Source organism: Centroberyx gerrardi, chromosome 9 (genome assembly GCF_048128805.1).
Source record: "Centroberyx gerrardi isolate f3 chromosome 9, fCenGer3.hap1.cur.20231027, whole genome shotgun sequence".
Taxonomy (NCBI): Eukaryota; Metazoa; Chordata; class Actinopteri; order Beryciformes; family Berycidae; genus Centroberyx; species Centroberyx gerrardi.
The window spans coordinates 25,643,543-25,662,853 of record NC_136005.1 but is presented as its reverse complement, the minus strand read 5'-3'; the positions used below and the strand labels follow the sequence as shown (position 1 = coordinate 25,662,853).

General features: G+C 41.3%; 1 protein-coding gene across 1 annotated transcript in view; it reads right to left on the bottom strand.

The window, feature by feature from the left end:
* Window positions 1-7,743: 7,743 nt before the first annotated feature.
* The window catches only part of lrrc7 (leucine rich repeat containing 7), a 43,966-nt gene continuing 32,398 nt past the window's right edge, over window positions 7,744-19,311 (bottom strand). The window contains exons 25-31 of the mRNA XM_078285609.1: window positions 18,729-18,896; window positions 17,228-17,347; window positions 16,498-16,714; window positions 15,407-15,705; window positions 14,258-14,350; window positions 9,600-9,674; window positions 7,744-7,854 (exon numbers count right to left, since the gene is read on the bottom strand). Of these exons, the coding sequence (XP_078141735.1) occupies window positions 7,744-7,854; window positions 9,600-9,674; window positions 14,258-14,350; window positions 15,407-15,705; window positions 16,498-16,714; window positions 17,228-17,347; window positions 18,729-18,896 (1,083 nt within the window). The remainder of the gene's footprint in view (window positions 7,855-9,599; window positions 9,675-14,257; window positions 14,351-15,406; window positions 15,706-16,497; window positions 16,715-17,227; window positions 17,348-18,728; window positions 18,897-19,311) is intronic.

Genomic DNA, 19,311 nt, shown 5'->3' with positions numbered 1-19,311 from the left:
TACTGCAGTTTCAGGCTGTTACTGTAATGTTGTCATACAGTAGTCGACTTGGCTGGTTATTGAGCTACATAGGACTGGGATAAAAATGGTCTGGTCAAATAAGAGTGAACAGATTTGCCAGAAGGTTGTTGGTTTGATCCATGTAACACACAGGAGCTGTATGTCTATCTATGGTGCCTACACACACACACACACACACACACACACACACACACACACAACACACACACACCAACAACCACAATGAGGAACAGCAACACAGTATGGGAATCCAGCTGAAATGTCACAGATTCAATCCTGACCACAGTCAGGTCCCTACAAGTCCATCCCTGTGTTGTTGTGAGCTGCAGGTATTGTCATGGTAAACAGTATATTGTGTTCAGCAGATTAAAGCCCGCTCTGTTCCAGGCCAATCCCTGTTTCAGCCTGGATCCACATCTACACAGCTACTAGGGCCTACTTTACCCAAAGCAACAACTTCCTAAAGGAATACACTGAGGTTTTTGGGGGGGATTAGCCTGTTGGTTTACTTGGCTGTTAAGTGATGAGAACCAAAAGCATCCATGTGTCTAGTCTAGTCTTGTCTAGTCTAGTTTATTTATATAGCCCTTTATCACAAGCATGTCTCAAAGGGCTTTACACAGCATCATATACAGTAGCCTATATGTCATATACATACTACATCATTTATACATACTACATGCACACATATACATCCTATACTAAGTCATATAGGCTACATACTTCGTATACATCATTAACTACATCATATACATACTATCATACACTACATAATTTACATCATTTTACTAGATTGCATACATCATATACCATACTACACAAACACACTCATGCCTGTCCCTGGTAGATCATTCACTCTGGTGCTCCATGCTAACACTTTAGCATACACTATGCTGAGTGATAGTAGGCAATTAGCTTTATCTCAATAGTGAGGAAAAAGAGAACTTGCAGCAGCGATTTGTATTTATACAAAGTATATGATATAAAAACTGTTTTCAGCTAAAAATCACTGAGCAGTGTATGAATACGTGGTTGCTCACCTGAAATGGTTCCAAAAATAATCCTGGCTACATAAATTATATTTCATTTAAAAAATGTATGAATCTATAAATCATATATCTATATAATGCTAATCTACTCTCACTCAACATTTTGTATGCCAATGTGTTAGCATGGAGCACTGGAGCCAACAGGCCAGTCTCCCTAAAACTTGGTGTGTTCCTTTAATATCTTTTTTGGAAACCTCCTATCTCAAAGAAGTCAACTTTTCAGATATTGCGAAAAACTGGTTTATTTTCCCGTTGGTGCCAGTGTAGTTTTGGACATTTTGCAATGCATTGTTGATTTAGCTTGGTCTCAGACTCAGGAAACATTTTCTGCATATAGGAGACAGCGTCAGCTGTCAGTTACAGTTAAGAAAAAAAAACACTAGTCCAAAACAAGTGGAAATGCAAAGTTTCTGCAGGACACACGTCAGTTCTGTGTGTTTGACACAATGTATGTCTGTGTGTGTCTGTCTGTGGACAGGAGAGCTACTGTAGGGACACTTCATCAGTTCACTGACCACATATGTCTGCCTACACACACACACACACACACACACACAGCCGGCAGCTGAATGCGGGTCATGGACTTGGTCTCTGGTATTGTTATTGATCTAGTCAAAAGAGAATAGCATATTGACAGATTTGGTGGCTATATAAAAACTCTCTCTGTATCTCTTACACATAGCCTACACTCACTGACACACACACACACACAGACGCCAGCATTATGTGCAATTCGGTGTGTGTGGGCAGAATTTATGCATGCTTGTGTATGTGGGTTGGTTAGTCAGCGCACAGAAGTATCATTTGTGACCAAGCCTGTGTGTGAAAGAGAGAGAGAGAGAGGGGAAGGAGAACAAAAGGACATTACTCTGCTTCTGTCAGAGTGTGTATGTATATGTGTGTGTGTGTGAGTGTGGTATTACCCTCCATTGTTAATTGTCCCCCTGCACCACGGTCAGTCAGCAGGGTTGATCCTCTGAGGGTCCTGATGCCAGGAGAACAGCAGGGCATGGTACCAGGCAGACAGGGCGGTTTAAGATAATGATACCCACACAACCAGTGATGCAGTGGCATATAATAAGGTTTTCAGAAGTTTTAATTGATGTTTTTTGTCCTTAAAATACATTATATCTTTATATAAAGCACCTCAGCTTCATACTAAAAGGTGGTTAAACACTGTTTTGCAAATAAAAGGAAATACAATCAAATAAAATGTATATTTTCAGATAAGTATATGTGCTTCTGTATGCTTTATGTAATGCTTCCTTTTCCCTTAAAAGACCCTATCCTTGCATAACTCACATCAGTTTGATACTCCTTGCTATAAAGTATATCATGAATTGACAGTAGGTCATACAGATTTATGTTAGCTTGAGGTGAGTGGGTTAACTCTATTCCACAAATAAAAAGGTGGGTAAACTGAGTTTCGCTGGGTTTACCCTCCACTACATACCTGCACACAGCCTTTTTAGGCAATGTAGACATAATTTTTCCTTCTGTATGATAACTGGAAACAGGGACAACATGATTGGTCATAACATAGTGGACTGAAGGAACAAAAGTATGATGAGACAATACTTTTGGTCATAAATGTTGGTCAAGTCACCCAGTAACTCAACATGTTGTGATGGCTAAATGATACTAGATAACTCATGCTGTTGCTTAACAAATAACTAGCACTTTTACAGACTGACTCCTCTCTGTATTATATTGAATAATGAACTTCAGGTCATATTTTATTTTTTCTTCTAAAAATGGATAGATAGGGTTTTGTAATAGTTATTCAGATTTATAGCAGTGGGTAGGGCAGAGTTAGGGTGCATTTTATTAATGAGTCATGAATTTAAGTCTAATTCTCATGTCATTCCCATTTAATCCCAGTGATAAAAAGGTTTTGATTGTATCGGCAGACTATGTTTAGACATGTTTAGAGCCTTAGCACAGTAGTCAGGGAGGGCAGACGGGTTAGTAGAATGCACTAAGGATCTCCATCATTGCACCAACTGAGCTCTCCATACGGAAATGACCCATGGTTCAGGAGTTTGTGCACACATGAACGAGCTCCAGCTCAATATACTGGAAATGTCCCAATTTGTCATCAATCAATGATGGACGCAGTTTTGTAATGCCATGTGCTGTGTGCAAAATCCAATAGGCTTTTTTGCATTATACTTATCAAAATAGTAATGATTACTAAAACTTTACTAAAACTCTGTTGACGTGGTTTTCTTCCTCGACACATGTCTGTATTTCTGAGGCCCCTGGACAAAGCCAGCCGTCCCTCTGTGATCCTCAGCTCTCTGGTCAGATGAGTGTCCAGGATAGATGGATAGATGAGATGGATGGAGGGATGAAAGAGATTCAGGCAGTAAGACTAATTGACAGAGAGACAAAGGAGCATCTGCTGAGATGATGAACTGACCTCTAGTCTGTTTAATCCAGAGATCAGCAGGTTTACTGGAGAGTGATCTGATCTATCTATAATCTGAAGTATAAATTTCACTTCCTTTCTTCCTCATTTCTCTCCTCCTTTCCTCCTTCCTCCCTTTCTCTTCTTTCCTTAATCCCTTTCTCTCTTCCTTCTATCATCTCTCCTTTCCTTCATCCCTTACGCTTTTCCTTCCATACTTCAGCCGTCCCTTTCTCTCTTCCTTCCTTCGTTGCCTTTTTCTCTTCCTTACTTCCTTGCTTCATCCTTTTCTCTCTCTCTCTTCCTTCCTTAGTCACTTTCTTCCATCCTTCCTTAGTCACTTTCTTCCACCCTTCCTTTCGGTTTCTTTCTTCCTTCCTTTCTATCTACATAGAGATAGAGAAACACACAGTGAGACTGATAGAAAGAGAAATAGAAAGGACAGAGAGAGAGACTGACCCCCTTACTGAAGACAGAGCCCAGTGCACCAGAAGGAGCCCAGATTACCAATAGTGACATTTTTATTATTTGTACAATAGAGACTTTAGTACATTATTCAAAACACCTCTTATATACTGAAAAATGGTACGTCCCAAAGCCCAAAATGGCTCCAGTATAATCGCTGCACAGCATTTTTTCAATTTTATACATATATTATTTTTTGTAAAAACTGTATCTTAAATAGTATGTACAGATAGCGTCTGCAAAATGCATTCTAAACACATGATATATATTATATATACTTCGGCAATTACATTTCTCCGCATTAATACTCAACTTAAAACTGGAAGGATTTCAACTCGCATGTGCAAATAAATAAAGAAATAAATAGTTTTGTTAAATCGTCACTAAAATCTGTCCAACTTATAACTCAACAGCGGCTCTCTCTTCGGAGGTCAAAGTACTTTTGTCACACAACAGAAGAAGCAGCATTCAAGTTGGGTAGGTGTAGGTACTGCAGAAAGCATGAGTACATTCACAATCAATATGAGTCATTTTAAATTGGATTTCATTCACAGCTATGTACAATGACACCGTCCTCAGCATTTGTTCAGCTCCTTATGTAGTTTAAACACATAGAAAATGACTGTTTTTATAGTCATATACATATATATATAATATATATTTGTATAACACAAATTCACAATTACAGTAGAAATACATTTTATACAGTTTTGGATAGTACATGTGTAGGTCTCCAAGTCGTACTGTGCGTACTTTGATCCATAACTTTGTTATAAGTGTCCTTATAAAATATCACAATTTTTGAGCAAAGCTAAGGTATATCAATATATTTAGAAAGAATTACCTGAAACATTTAGTAAAAAATAATTATATTATCAAACCTTTTTCTCTGTTCTCGTCACAATATCTTTGATATTTCAAACTCTAAATAGGGCTGGGGTGGGTATCTGTGGTTAAGCTAGCCCAGGCTCTCTCGACCACGGGGCTATGCGCCATTGTGTGTCCCCTATTGAAATAACTAAACTCTAATGCTTATTAGGGAGGGCGCAAAATGGCCGCAGGGTGACACTGTCATGTCAAGTAAAAGCAAAAAGGACAGTGGAGGATGTTGTTTTGCTCTGGATGAAACATCAGATGTTACACAGAACAGAACACAACTCACTGCCGTGCGAACGTCTTCGGGACACGTGTTGCATTTACACACGGACAGAAAATGAAACTTTTCACCCTCTGGCTACGGTTACTTTTGTCACTTCAGTGCAACTTTTGACGTCCGATCGTCAAGATTGGATTGGATGAGACCACATCGCTGTGCCTCCACCTTTGGCCAGAAAATACCCGTTATGCCTCTCGTGTGGTCTCACTTATTTACATCTGAGTCCACATTACTTTCCCCCGCTCTCCTTAACGTCATATTCCAATCACAATGCAAACCTGACTACATCCACATCTGATTTTGAAGATTCAGCAGCAAAATCAATTTCTGAGCGTCAATTAACATGTCCTGGGGTTGTAAAGTATTGCACTGAAATGACAAGTTTAGCCAAAGCCTTTGTGGCACAGATCAGATCTTCTCCTGATTGTCTAAAAAGGGAAAAAATCAGATTCCATATGGTTTTACCCGTTTAGACGTGGGACATTTTATTGATCCCTGTAGGGAAATTCTCTTTTCTCTTTCCCCCCTTTACAGGGAGGTCAGAGGTCAGGGTCAGCTATAGATCATTGACCCTGGAGCTGGTAGGGATTCAGTGTCTTGCTCAAGGGCACTTCAGCGGGGCGGATGCTTGCTGACACGGGGATTTGAACCCAGGCCAGCCAGCTGAGGGACACTAAGCCACGCTGCTGCCCTGGCTGTGAGAAGATCAGATCTGAGCCACAAAGAGTTCTAAAGCTCTGATCGTTTGGGTCTGTGTAAATACACCTAGAGAGGGGTGGGGGGTCAATATGGCACCAACTATATAACATCTGTCTCACTGCAACTCAGTGGTATAATACAGAGTCTTCTAGAGAGTAAAGCAGAGACTTCTAGAAGGTCTAGAGCCACTAGGAGGCGACTGGCGGACAAACATCGACTGATGATATGAGAGCATGCTGTGACCTTATCGCACAACTCAAAACAGCTAGAAAGGGATGTGACCTCGTCGTGACAACACTAGAAAGTAGGATGTCACAACTTCAAAATATGGCACAAATAATGGGAATTATATGAATCATTTTACAGTGTGTGAAAGTGAATAGTTCTATAATAATGTTCGGATTATAAACTGAGTTTAGAAAATAGCTAGGGCTTTTCTATGCACTGGTGTTGCAAAGGTGGAGAGGCTGCTGGAGAGGCTGTGTGTATGTGTGTGTGTGTGTGTGGGCACTCGCACAATTGTGAGTCTATGTGTGTGCGTATTTGCCTGTGTGTGTGTGTGGGTGGGTTCACGTGCGCGCCGGTGTGTGTAAACAATAGCATGACTTGCTCACTAGATGGCACTGCAGGACAGGTTTGGTTCTGCTGAAATACTCCATGGGCAGAACCTCAAAAATATTGCTTTAGCTCTTTCAAGTCAGCACAGCTGTGCAAGCAAACACAGTTTTCTCAAACAGAACACAGGTAGCAGTGATGGACTATGAAAAATGTGTTTTCTTTTATACAGAAAAAAGTCGGTGGTATACTCTATCTTTTAAAAAAGTCTTCCATTTGGAGAAATTGTCCCTGTATGCTCATAGAAGGAGAGAATTAAGAACATGTTTTTATCAACAATAATAATAATCATAAACCTTGAGAGCCGTCTGTCCAGGCCCTAAGGAGAGTGCAGCTCTAGAATGCTGTAGCTCTATATATGTACACAAGGCAGAAAGTCTTAAGATTTCAATTTCTATACACAGGAGGCCATAATGCCTGCAGAACAGAACAGAGCAGAGCAGAACAGAGCAGAATAAAACAAAAAATAACAGAGTAGAGTAGAACAAAACAGAAAAGCACAGAAGAGAACAGAACAGAAAAGAGCAGAACAGAACAAAACAGAAAAACAGAAGAGAGCAGAACAGAAGAACAGAGCAGAACAAAGTAGAGGAGAACAGATCAGAACAGAACAGAACAAAGCAGAACAAGCAGAATAGAACAGAACAGAACAGAACAAAACAGAACAGAACAGAACAAAACAGAACAGAACAGAAAAGAACAGAACAGAACAGAACAGAACAGAACAGAACAACAGAAAAGAACAAATCAAAGCAGAGCAGTGAAGAACAAGGAGACTGAGCCGTGTGCTACACCGAACAAATTGATAAAAAATCTACCGTGGACAGCAAAACAAAAAGGCAGTGGAGAAAAGCAAAAACAAAACAAAACAAAAAAAATCCCCGGAACCCTAACTAACCAACAAAACTAACTCCTCATCAGACCGAGCGATCGGATGAATAACTAACTAACTAACCAGAAAATCCAAACTGCAGCAGCCCTGTTGGGGACTCGCCAACTGAAGCGCAGAGTCCTCCTGTCGTCCGTCCGTCCGTCGATCAGCTCCCCGAACCGCTGGCTGGCAGACAGACAGGCAGGCGGGCGGGCGGGCAGACGAGCCGATATGTTTTCCTATGGTACATTTGGCACTAGTATTTGCCTTTGGTCCAGCAATAGGCAAATAAACTGTCTGTGTGTGCTCCCCTAAAAGGTAAAAAGGCGGCTCGTTTTCAGTTCCGCGAGCCTCCAGCGGAGGGGAGGTGGGGGGTGGCGTGGGATGGCGATGAGCAGAGTAGAGAAGCGTCGGTGTGTTTTGTTTGTTTGTTTGTTTGTTTGTTATAAAACTATTGTTAGCGCGTGCTGCTGTCTCTCAGAACCACCAAGTCCACCGTCCGCTGGAAACTCTTCAGCAGAGAGACGGCTGTCTCGTGCTCCATGTGTAAAAAACTATGTCCGTTAGCCTGCAAGGCAAACACGCAGCACAGTCAACAGCATGTGTGTGTGTGTGTGTGTGTGTGAGTGCGTGTGTGTGTGTACACAGGTATGTGTGTGCTTCAGTGGTGCCATGCATATGTGTGAGTGTACATGTGCTCAAGCAGTGTGTATGTGTATGTAAGTATGCATGTGTACAGGTATGTGCATGTTTCAGTGGTTCCATGTGTATGTGTGTGTGTGTGTGTGTGTGTGTGTGTGTTTGTGTGTGTATGCGTGTGTGTGAGTGTGTGAACACAAGTATATGTGTGTTTTAATGGGTCCATGCATATGTGTGTGTGCATCTCCTCAAGCAGTGTGTGTACATGTGTAGGTATGAGTGTGTTTCGGTGGTTCTGTGTGTGTGTTTGTGTGTGTGTGTGTGTGTGTGTATGCATCTTCTCAAGGAGTGTGTGTTTCCATGGTTCCATACATGAGTATTTGAGCATACCTGTGTATGTGTGTGTGTGTGTGTGTGCGCGCGCGCGCATGTGTGTGTTTCCATGATTCCCTATATATGAGTATTTGTTTGTACTTGTGTGTATGCCTGTGTGTGTGTGTGTGTGTGTGTGTGTGGAGGGATGGCGGGTCTCTGCCATCACTGTTGGGGAAAAGAGAGAGAGAGGAGAGGAGCTACACAGTCATGCTGTGGGAAGAGAAGGAGGGAAGAGAGAAGCGGGTCTTTAGACGAGCATCATCCAGCTAAACTGTACATCTGTGGAGAGAAGAAGAAGGGGGGAGGAGAGAGGAGAAGAGAAGAGGAGGGGAGAGAGAGATGGAGGGAGCTACATCTGTCGAAAGGATGAAGAACGAGATGCTCTGTACAAGAGCTGGCATCTGTTTGACCTCACTGTCCAATCCTCACTCTTCCTTTTGGGCTAAATCCTTGCTAAAAATATATTTTTTTAAATAATACCTAAATATTAACCAAAAGGCTGTAGGACACTGATTGAGGGGTTTGCATTTGACTGCTTCACTATTTTGTATTTTTGATTGATTGATTGAATTTCCAATGTGGTCCTTGTTTACCTTTACCAAAACCATTACAATCACTATTTAGCCTGTAGTATTTGAAATAAACTCGTAATAAAAAGTGAAATTGTCTGGGAGGGATAAAACAGTAAATGGGGTGTGTGTGTGTGTGTGTGTGTGAGAATGAATGTGTCTGCAATGGGAGAGGGGGTTGTTTGACTTGATACTTTCAATACAGCAACGGTAATATTCCAGTATTCGCTTTCTTTCTGGATGCAATGTGGAAAATTCCCCACTGTTAAAGCCCTACTTTTATCCATAGTTATTTAAAGACTAGTACGCAATGAGAAAGCTAGAGAGAAGGTATAGGAACAGACTGGGAATAGCACAGAAACATGATCTTTGGCTCAAAAGTCGTCTTCCTGGCTGTCACTAACCAATGACAAAAGAGATGGAGGGTCATGCCAGATTTGGACCAATAGATACACACAGAGGCAGATATAGGCAGGAAAATACAGAAGTCTGATACACTCTTGCACCTTGATCATAGATGCCCAGCAAGATGACAGCTAATCAGTTAGTTTGTGATGCTGTATGGACTGTATGTTTAAAACTTGGCAGCCGGAGTGCACCTGACTTCCCCTTTTCTCCTGCTGAATGTCCCGCCTCTCAGTGTAAGAAGATGGGAAAGGGGAGGGAGGAAGGGGGCGGGGTGTGGCTGTGTCTAGCCAATAGTCTTTGAGGATGAGTGAGTGGGTGTTACCTGCAGTATCTTGTCTCCGGGCTGCAGGGCGGAGGCGGCGGGCCCGTCATGCTGTACCCTAGTAACAAAGATACCCTATAAGTCAAAATGATACACCGTTAGGACAACACAGGGACACGATGGTTTAGAATCTTTGCCTTTCTCATTCTCAGTCTCTGTATCCCCCCCCCACAGAAAAAAAACTCTGTTCTGCACAGTTCTGCCAAGTCAGAGTGTAAGGGCTACAGTTCAGAAATGCATTCGCTTTGTCCTGAATTTGGAGTGGCATGCAAATGTACTATTGACAATATAATTACTAATAATTTGTACTGATTGTTACTTAAAAGTACTTTTTAAGTTTATTTTACCTGTATCTAACAGCTAGAATCCTTGGCTTTTCTAGTACTTAAAGTCAAATGATAAATCCCCAGAAAAGACATAAATTACACATATAAAAATGATTTGTCAGCTAATTCCAAAGATAGGTATTAGATGGGGAGTTGAGGTAAGGGTTAGAAAAATAGAAAAATAGATCATAGAAATATAGAAAGTACCTGACTCTATGAGGATGGGTACTGACTAGGGGAAAGAAGTGGGTAGCGGGGAGGGCAGAAGATATTTCCCCCCTTAGTATTTTCCCTTAATAACCCAAGGCAGAGATTGTAAAAACACCAACATCTTTTCACCGAGTGCTGAAAGATGTTTTTGGAACACAGAAAGTGTGGGACGATGCGGCTGTATCGACTGAACATGGTTCAACATGTTGAACACAGAATAGTGATAGCAGCTCAACAGATAAATATGTGGCATATAGCAAGTGATACCGGTTAACCAAGTACAATACGATGTAGAAGTGATAGTGCTGCAGCAGCTACACACTGCAGTATATGGGTGAATGCAAGTACAAACACATATATCGTATGTTAGAGAAGTGTGTATGTTAGAGGTATTAGTTTGGTTACTATATGCGGCACGCATGTATACAGTGAGCTTCATAAGTGTATACAGTGATTTTTTGGTGTTTTTGCTCCATAATCCTCTTACTTTGGAAGTGAAATGACACAACAATGTCATCTATGAGAATTTATGGCAACATACTACTTCATCGAATGTTTTTTTAATCTGTCCAAATCCTTTTAGCACCCTGGGATGGAGGAGACATGTAGCACTTTCACCTGGTCATCCACTATGGATGAAAATGCCTTCAAAATAAACCTGTCAAAATACATACGGAGCTCACTGTACATTACAAAAGTGTTTGTTCGCAGCTGAAAAATGTGTTAGTCAGCACATTCCAACATTTACATACTATAAAGCAGATACACACAAAGCTGCCAAAACCTTCAATCTCCAAAATAAGATAATAAAGATGTTGCTATCAATAGTTTTTCTTGGCCCCAGGCTTATGAACCATTTTCTACAGATGGGGGGCAATCACAGCTGTAAATTACAGCAAAATAGGCAATATTGAAGATACAAGGTTTTTGCAGCTCATTGACAACATAAACACTGTATGTTCTAGGAGTGATGCCAGTTGAAAAGTGTGTTTCGATCAGTATGTGAAGACAGAGGTTCTAGAGAGAGCCTGTGCTCTGGATCAAAGACTCGTGATCTAGCATCGCCAGAAACAGAAAATTGGATGTTCAACCTTTCATGACCCAGATCGGGCAAAAAAATCAATTTTCTGCTCCTTAAAAAAATCCTGTCTTCTGTTCTTAAATGAAGCCTGAGAAGTTAAATACATCAAAGTCTGGGATGACGCTCTGTCAATACAGGAAGTGAGTCACCATCTCCACTACCTGAATCCTGATTGGCAGAATTTACCCAGAGGTTCAGTGGAACAGCTGGGTTATCCTTTTCCTGACACATAAAATTACATTTTTTCATACTTTTATTCTGGAATTTGCTGTGTTTTTTGCTGGCTGGCATTCTTTGTAAAACAGCCAATGTCAGACTCAGTGTGAGGCCTAGGTGGGACATGTTGGGTTGGATTATCCTGCATGTTAAGTCTAGGGAGAGGGTTCAGGGTTAGGGTCACATGTTCCCTTGTCTCCTTTCCTTCGGTGTCTAATGTCAACAAATCTGATCTGAAATTATAGTGTTTCCTCTCCCTTCCTTATGAAGGCTCCACTGAACAAGGTCACAGAAATGTGAAGATGAAGGGCTCCTTTTGTTAGAATTAGCATGGACAGAGCAGGTACTCAAATTCAATGTTTCTGAATCCTTTTTGGAGATGACCATGATACACTTTCTAGTAACTATCTGGGTGTAAATAAGAAGCTGGCCACTAGAGGAAGCCATAGTCCTGTGGAACAGTCTTGGCTAGTCGGCTCTAGGGATCAAAACCATAGATGTATTATTTATCACTCAAGCTGTTTTGATATACAGTCCTTTTTAACTATTTAATTTCCAGGTCAGTGTAATTTACCCTTAAGTCTCCCCTTAATTAGATTTAAAAGCATAAAAAATATATATCTGTATCCCTAGTCCTGGCATGTCTACTCTGAGTGAATTTGTCACACATGAAAGTAGATGGAGTAAAAGGGCTGGAAAAGGGTTGTTTACATTATGCACTAAAACTGCTGACGAATCTAGTTCACAGTGAAGGGAGCAAGGGGACCAGGAAGGGACCAAGGATAGAAAAAGGAAACAAGGATTCAGAGAAATGGATAAAAAAAAAGAAGAAGATGAAAAAGAAGATGATAGCAGTTGTTTAGGGAATCTGTGATAGGAGAGCAGATTTGGGCAATGTCCACCATACGACAGAGAATGTCCCTCACTGTTCATTTTAAAATATCACTTTTGGTTTGTGCTGCTCCTCTCTTGACCAGGTTGCACGTGTAAAAGGGACTTTGAATCTCAGTGGTCTGCCTGGCTAAATAAAGACTGAATGAATACAATAAAAGAGTGACCCTGTGTGACCACTGTAGTGGTCTGGTGGTGAGGTGAGAGGGAAACACACAAGAAACAGACAAAAACTACATCACACCACACTTAGGAACTTTAAACCCATATTTCACTTTTAGAACATTTACATTTTTTAGCATACACCCCTCCATGAGTTAAAGAACAGTAGCTGATCTAGACTGACATCACTACAGATACCGGAAGAGCCAATACTGGTTATATGGCAGCTGACTGGCAGTCACTGTTCACAAGTCCTTTGGAGAGGTATGTATGGTAAAAGGTAAAAATGTTACACTGAAGTGAAATATTGCCACATAATACTGTACCATCCATCCATCCTTAACAGCATGGATAGATCCATCCATACCATATTCAAATGCTCTTATCTTCTATATAAATTGTTCACTGTATGTAATATAATCACTTGTCTGAAGGTTGTGATACATGGGCAGCTTGTTGCTGTAATTCTGATGGGCAGTAATGCTTTGCATCTGAGAGAGGGATAGGTAATTTTGACAAAATATTCATCAGAATTGCTGACAGAATTGCTCATCTGCATTAGCTCCATTTGTTGCCTGTGTAACATGGCATCAATTATGGACAAACTGCAGCTGGTGGAAGCTTTAAAGATAGAAGTAGAGATGGGAATGATTAAACAACTGGGTGATGTACTAGTCAGCAATATAAATACTAGTTGATTACTCTTAATTCAACCTATATGCAGAGTGCCATTTTGCATTTTGTCATGTCACATATTTTTGTTTTTATAGATATCTATATTCAACTTAACTTGAGGGCCTCTGACTTAAGTGAACAATTAATTAATCATTTGTTAATTGGGCTGCACAGAGGTTGCATGTTTTCAGTATACACAGTATAAAGGCAATTAAGTCTTCTCTCTATTCAAGACTAGTTGGTTAGCCAGTTACTCAACATTTTCTTAATAGTTAGTAAAATCTGTCATATTTCCCATCCCTAGATCAAAGTACTGAACATCTAAAATCACCCACTGTGTCCCAGAACTAACCAGCCTTCCTAAAATAGCTGTCAGAGCTCCATTAGCAGCCTAGCTCCTTTGGACTGACGATAGCAGGCTGTTTCTAGGACAGATTGCCATGTGCAGGAGGCCTGGGGGAACCGCAACCCCAATGGGCTCCCAGCACAAGCACGCTGAGAGAATCAGTCAAACCCAGAGTTGGAAATGATAAAAGAGTTTGGCAAACCCTGCAATAAGTCATCAGGTTCGCACGTTGGCATAAATCTATTTGAAAATATTGAAATATTCGAGACAGTTAATTTATCTTCCAAGAGACTTGACAGTGATGTGGACGCTGTCAAGATGAATCAAGCACTCCGAATGAGTAAAAAAATAATATACTGTTTATAATGTGTACATGCTTAAATCTATGTATGTACAGTTTATCTTGTATTATCAGGTAGTTGAATTCTAATTAACTAATTTTACATTTCTGAATATAGCAGACTTGAGTCCAAGGTATACAAGTTATGTGCAAGGGAAACTAGATCTATTGCACCTCAGGCGTTTTTCGAATACTTCCTCAACTGAACTGCTATTTTCCACCAGTCTGTAGTGCAACATCCCATTCTAGAGACTTAAAGTTAACCAAGTCAACTGCTGCCCCACAGATAGACACAGACAGACAGACGGACAGACAGGCGAAACACTGCGGTAACGAGCAGCAGTTTCCATGGCAACTCTGAAGTAAAGCCGGGGAGGCCGTGATTGGCTGGCGGGCCGGGTCGGGTCGTACCATGTCGGAGGGTTTGAAGGGGTTCCCCTGGCCGCTGATGCCACCAGAGATACTGAAACCAAGACCAGGGTTCTTCTCTATCCTCACACACAGCTAGAGAGGGAGAGGGAGAGAGAGAGAGAGAGAGAGAGAGAGAGAGAGAGAGAGAGAGAGAGAGAGAGAGAGAAGAAAGAAAGAAAGTGAACTCTATATGCGTGACAACAATCTCTACACAGGCATACATAGCGTACACAGATGTTTACACACTGGGTATAGAGGGCTTTCATGTGATGCAACACGCCTTCTGGCAGCCATATTGGAGGTCCTCAGCTCTCAGACAACAAAGAACAACTGACTGCATTTCTCAACAGTATGGAGCAGACATGGTTCATTTCTGTTCTGCTTTTGACTGAGAACTGATCATCTCAACACTTATACATCAGATCTACTGTGTCAGCTAGTTAACACTAGAAAGCAGTCAATTGACGGCTGTTTTGAATTCTAGATTTGAAATAGCTCAGCCTATAAAATGTACCCCCATTACTTTTCCTAGACCTACATTCCGTATAAACCAGTGTTGTTAGATTTTCAAAATCACACAAGGAAACATTAGTTATATTTACATTTACCCCCCTTCAGTTGACAGTTTGTTGGTCTTCTCCAAGAAACCCAAAATCCACTGGCCTCTCTAGAGATAATTAGCTAACCAAAACATCTGGTCAGCTAACCACCACTCTCCTGTTGTTACATCTGATTTACCCAGTAGCTAATGTTACGTGGTTAGTAGCTAGTAGTGGCTAGTTGTTGCATGTGAACATTAACATTAACATTAACATTAACATTAACAGTTGCTTTGCTTAATTAGCTTGTTGGTTAGTTAGCTAGCAGCTAGCTAACAAAGCCAGAAAACAACTGTTTGTTCAGGTTAACTATGTTGGCTCTTCTCAAGCTACAGCTGGAGGTGTTTTAGAGCCAGGGGGCTAAACTTTACTGTGTTAAAATAACCTAAATTTGGGAAAAAAATGTACCTTATGAAACCATTCACCTTTACTTATGATATTACTGAATGGACCTACTGGTTGTTACACATTTAGCCATCATTTGAGCAGAGACAGTTTTCAAACGGACCTCCAAGAAGGCTCCAGCTGTGACAGATAGACAGACAGATACCTGTTCCTGGAAACCATCCATGCTCTTCTGGCCTTTAGTCTGCAGGAGGCAGCGAGCGCTCTGGGGCCGCGGGTTGGTGTGGGTCACCATGCCAACCTGGTTGCTATGGCCCATGCCCTGGTTGCCGTGGTACTGGGGGTTGGTGGCGGGGAGGGAGGGCTGATGGGAGCCGTGGGAGCTGTGGGGGTTGTGGGGGTTGTGGGGGTTGTACTGAGGCTGGTTCCCAGAGGGGGAGAGGGACATGGGCAGGCCGGCGCTGGGGTAAGGCTGGCTGGGGGCAGGCAGGGCCAGCGGCAGGCCTGGATGGAAAAACAACAACATACACTGCTAGCATCTAATACTCTCTTTGAAATAATGCTTCATGTGATTGATTAACTTGTAGGCGGTTGGTGTGAAACACATGTAGCACACACTTGCTCTTGAAAACAGGGTATCTGCAGGTTTCAGATCTAAAATTAAGTTTTAAATCTAAGATGTTTTAAGAGCTGTTTAATGCTGCTTGGAACTGAATTTAAGACCAATTTATAAACCAAAAAAATCTGCCAAAAACAACTATTTCCAATTGAGCATAACTAATGATGGTTCTGAAACTATAAATAGGCGGTATAAGAGAAAGGACACCAGGAAATTAACTATTTTGGGACATGAAGTCTAATTATGTTTACTAAAGCATATATGATGAAAACTGTGAACTGTAAGTGCAAGTAATATAATACAACATAAGAAGATAAAACCGTCACACTACTACTATTTACATGTGTTGGTGAAACTACACAATTGGTGGCCATTTGCCTTAAAAAAAATAATCCTGTCATTACATGATGTTTAATACTTAAAATATTTTAATACATTTTAAGGACCTGCAGATAACCTGGAAAAGCAATGCCATGTTGCAAAGGCCAACTAAATAGAACAAAATGAATAAAAACATTTACCAACAACACACAGAAATATATTACACCATAACCCCACTGCCTGTCTGTCATTACTGATGAACTATTACATTTTAAAGGTCAGCAAGCAGCATGAAAATAGTGTGTAATATGATACATTTAATTGCACGTTCACTCACACACACACACACCACTTACCTTGAGGCAGGGGGCCTTGGTACTGCCCCGGCCCCCCAGAGGGAGAGATTGACAGGGCCATGCCTGGCTGGTATTGGCCCCCCTTATTGATCATCACCCCGCCGTCGTAGCCCTGCTGCCCAACCACACGGTGAGGGGGCGTGGCCGAGGAGGAGGAAGAGGAAGTGACGATCATGGTGTTGTGTGATTGGTGGGAGGGGTTGTGGGAGTGGCCACCCTGTGGAGAGAGGAGGGGCGAGTTAGAGAAATGGCAACAGTAACACACACACACAAGAGGAGTGGATACTGTAGATTTGCATTTACAAAAGAATAGTACCCTTCTTTCCTTCCTTGAGTTCCTCACTAATCTAAACATGGACTTATGTCAGATCAAAGCCAGTGTTCTTATCACTTTTTCCATTCTTTTGTTCAAGAACTTTCTGCCTGCTATCAGAGAAGACTCCAGCTGCAAGAGCATCTATAAATATCTGTGCTTTAAACTCTAATGTTATGTTACTGCATGTTGCCAAAACCTTCCCAAGGGCTGAAGTACAGTAGACTGAATACGCTGTAGGCTCATACAGTATGCTAGTAGTATAAGATAGTCTGAATTAAACACTGTAAGTTAGTGTAGTATGTTAGTAGTTAATGTAAAGGCTGGATAAAACACTGTAGGCTAGTAGAATGGAAATCTAAAACTAGAAGAAATGGGTTCTAAGATTAGACAACAAGACCAGGAACTTTTGCCAACCTTTTTCATGATGTTGTCAGGTGGGACGTCCCTCCTGCCAAGGGAGTAGGGAGCCCACTGGGTGCTCACTGACCCCCCCTCCTGGTCATTATCCAGCATGGCGCCCTGCTGAGAGGGGGTCTGAGAGACAGAGAGAGAGAGAGAGAGAGAGAGAGAGAGAGAGAACATGTAAACATTACATTAGAATGATCATTTATCATCCACTATAGAACACACTTTATGTATCAACGTTTGACCTGATTACATTTCCTGTCAGTTTGAGTATGGGACAGGTTATATTTTAAGTATGATGATTAGGGTTGTAACTTTGTTACAGTGATAAGGGTTATCACTGTAACAAAGTAATGCTATGTTGCGGTGTGCCGTGTTGAATAACTACCAACTACACCCACAGCATCTTCTCATTTGCAAAGGTTTCTAGTGCATTCAACCCGTCTGTAGCATTACAGCCAAAACTGTGACTGTAGAGTGACTATTGTTTTGTTATATGTGCTGCATGGCGGATAGGAGACACACAGAAGAACATTTATAACAACATTTATAATTAGTTATGATTATGTACAATTAAATTGTTATGGTCGGCTTGTTGTAGTGCTTACCTGCTAAAAGGGATAAAACAATGAAAAGAAAAGAAAAGCCAGTCATTTTGGCAGTAATTGTGGCAACTTAACACTGTAGAAGGCCTTGATAAAGAGCGCAATATGGCGGCAATGTGGTTATTGCTGCATCCCTAATCTAATGATTATAATAAATTCAATATGTTTAGTTTGGTGAAGACAAAACATGGTTTACTGTGGTGTAGACACAAAGCCACAGGTCTCCATGTGTCAGACAACATAGATATAGACAGATAGAACATAGAGCTTTACTTTAGCAAGGGAGAGACAGCTGTCTGTTGAGCTGCTTCACTGTTATTATGGTCATCGAGGGAGATTTTTCACAAGGGGATGGAGGGCAGGTAAACTACAGGTTCTTTCCCTCACATTCCCTGTATCCAATCCTGACTTACTGTCATCCTAGAAAATAGCTGCATTTCACTATATGTATATTCCGGCATATTCCTATGAAAGTGTGGGCAAGGTGTCTTATTGCTTGGTCCAACCAAACTCTTTAATTACCAATCCATTACCAGAATTCATGTATAGGTTGTATTTACATTTGAGTTTAAATGTGGCTTTGAGTCCTGTGGAGACAGAACCTTGCGATTTTAACATCAGAAAAAAATAAGGCTTATTACTCTGAGTTCATTGATACTCACAGTTGAAGACGGTAGACAAAGTAGTGTTAATAACCTAACCTATAATAGTAGTAATAGTAACGTTTGGTTTATTTTAATGATATTCACAGCAGTTGTAGTTGGCTGAGGAAATAGTGGCAGCCATTGGCCAGCAGGAGGCTCATACTTAAGGTGAAAGGTTAAAGGTCGGCCTAGTGGTAATCACATATCTGTAAAGTAATAACAGCAGTACCAGGGGTTCAGTGTTCTTAGTGTGATACTCACAGCATTAGCAGACGGAGGTGGAGGTAGTGGCAGCCAGTGGCCAGCAGGGGGCTCATGCTTAGTGTTATTGTAAAGGTTAAAGTTCAAAGTGCTGCTGCGCCCCTGGCCGTGACCCCCGCCCTGACAGAGCATGCCCAGCGTGAGCGTGTTGTGCTTTAGGACACCACTCTGATTGGAGGAGACAACATCACATGACATGGGTGAATGTGGGGGGGGGAGGGGGGCGGAGCCGACACAGCGGGCTGCGGCGTGGCGACAACACACTGTGAGCTCCACAAACAAACAAACAAACAACAGTAACACCAATAACAACAACAACATCAACAACAACAACAGTGCAGAGTTGCTGAAAGCACAGAGAAATGTTAGCTAGTGATCGATCAATACACACAGAGAACATTGTGTCATACAGGCAACAACTGCTGGATAAATTAACACAGTATATTCGTTTTCATAGTAGTTAGGCTATGTGATTACTTAAACAAACAATAAGCCCAAACCCCAGCTGAAAAGCTGATTATTAGAATGTTATTATTATTATTTGAATTATTAAACTTCTATATATGGATGGATGATGTTCTTA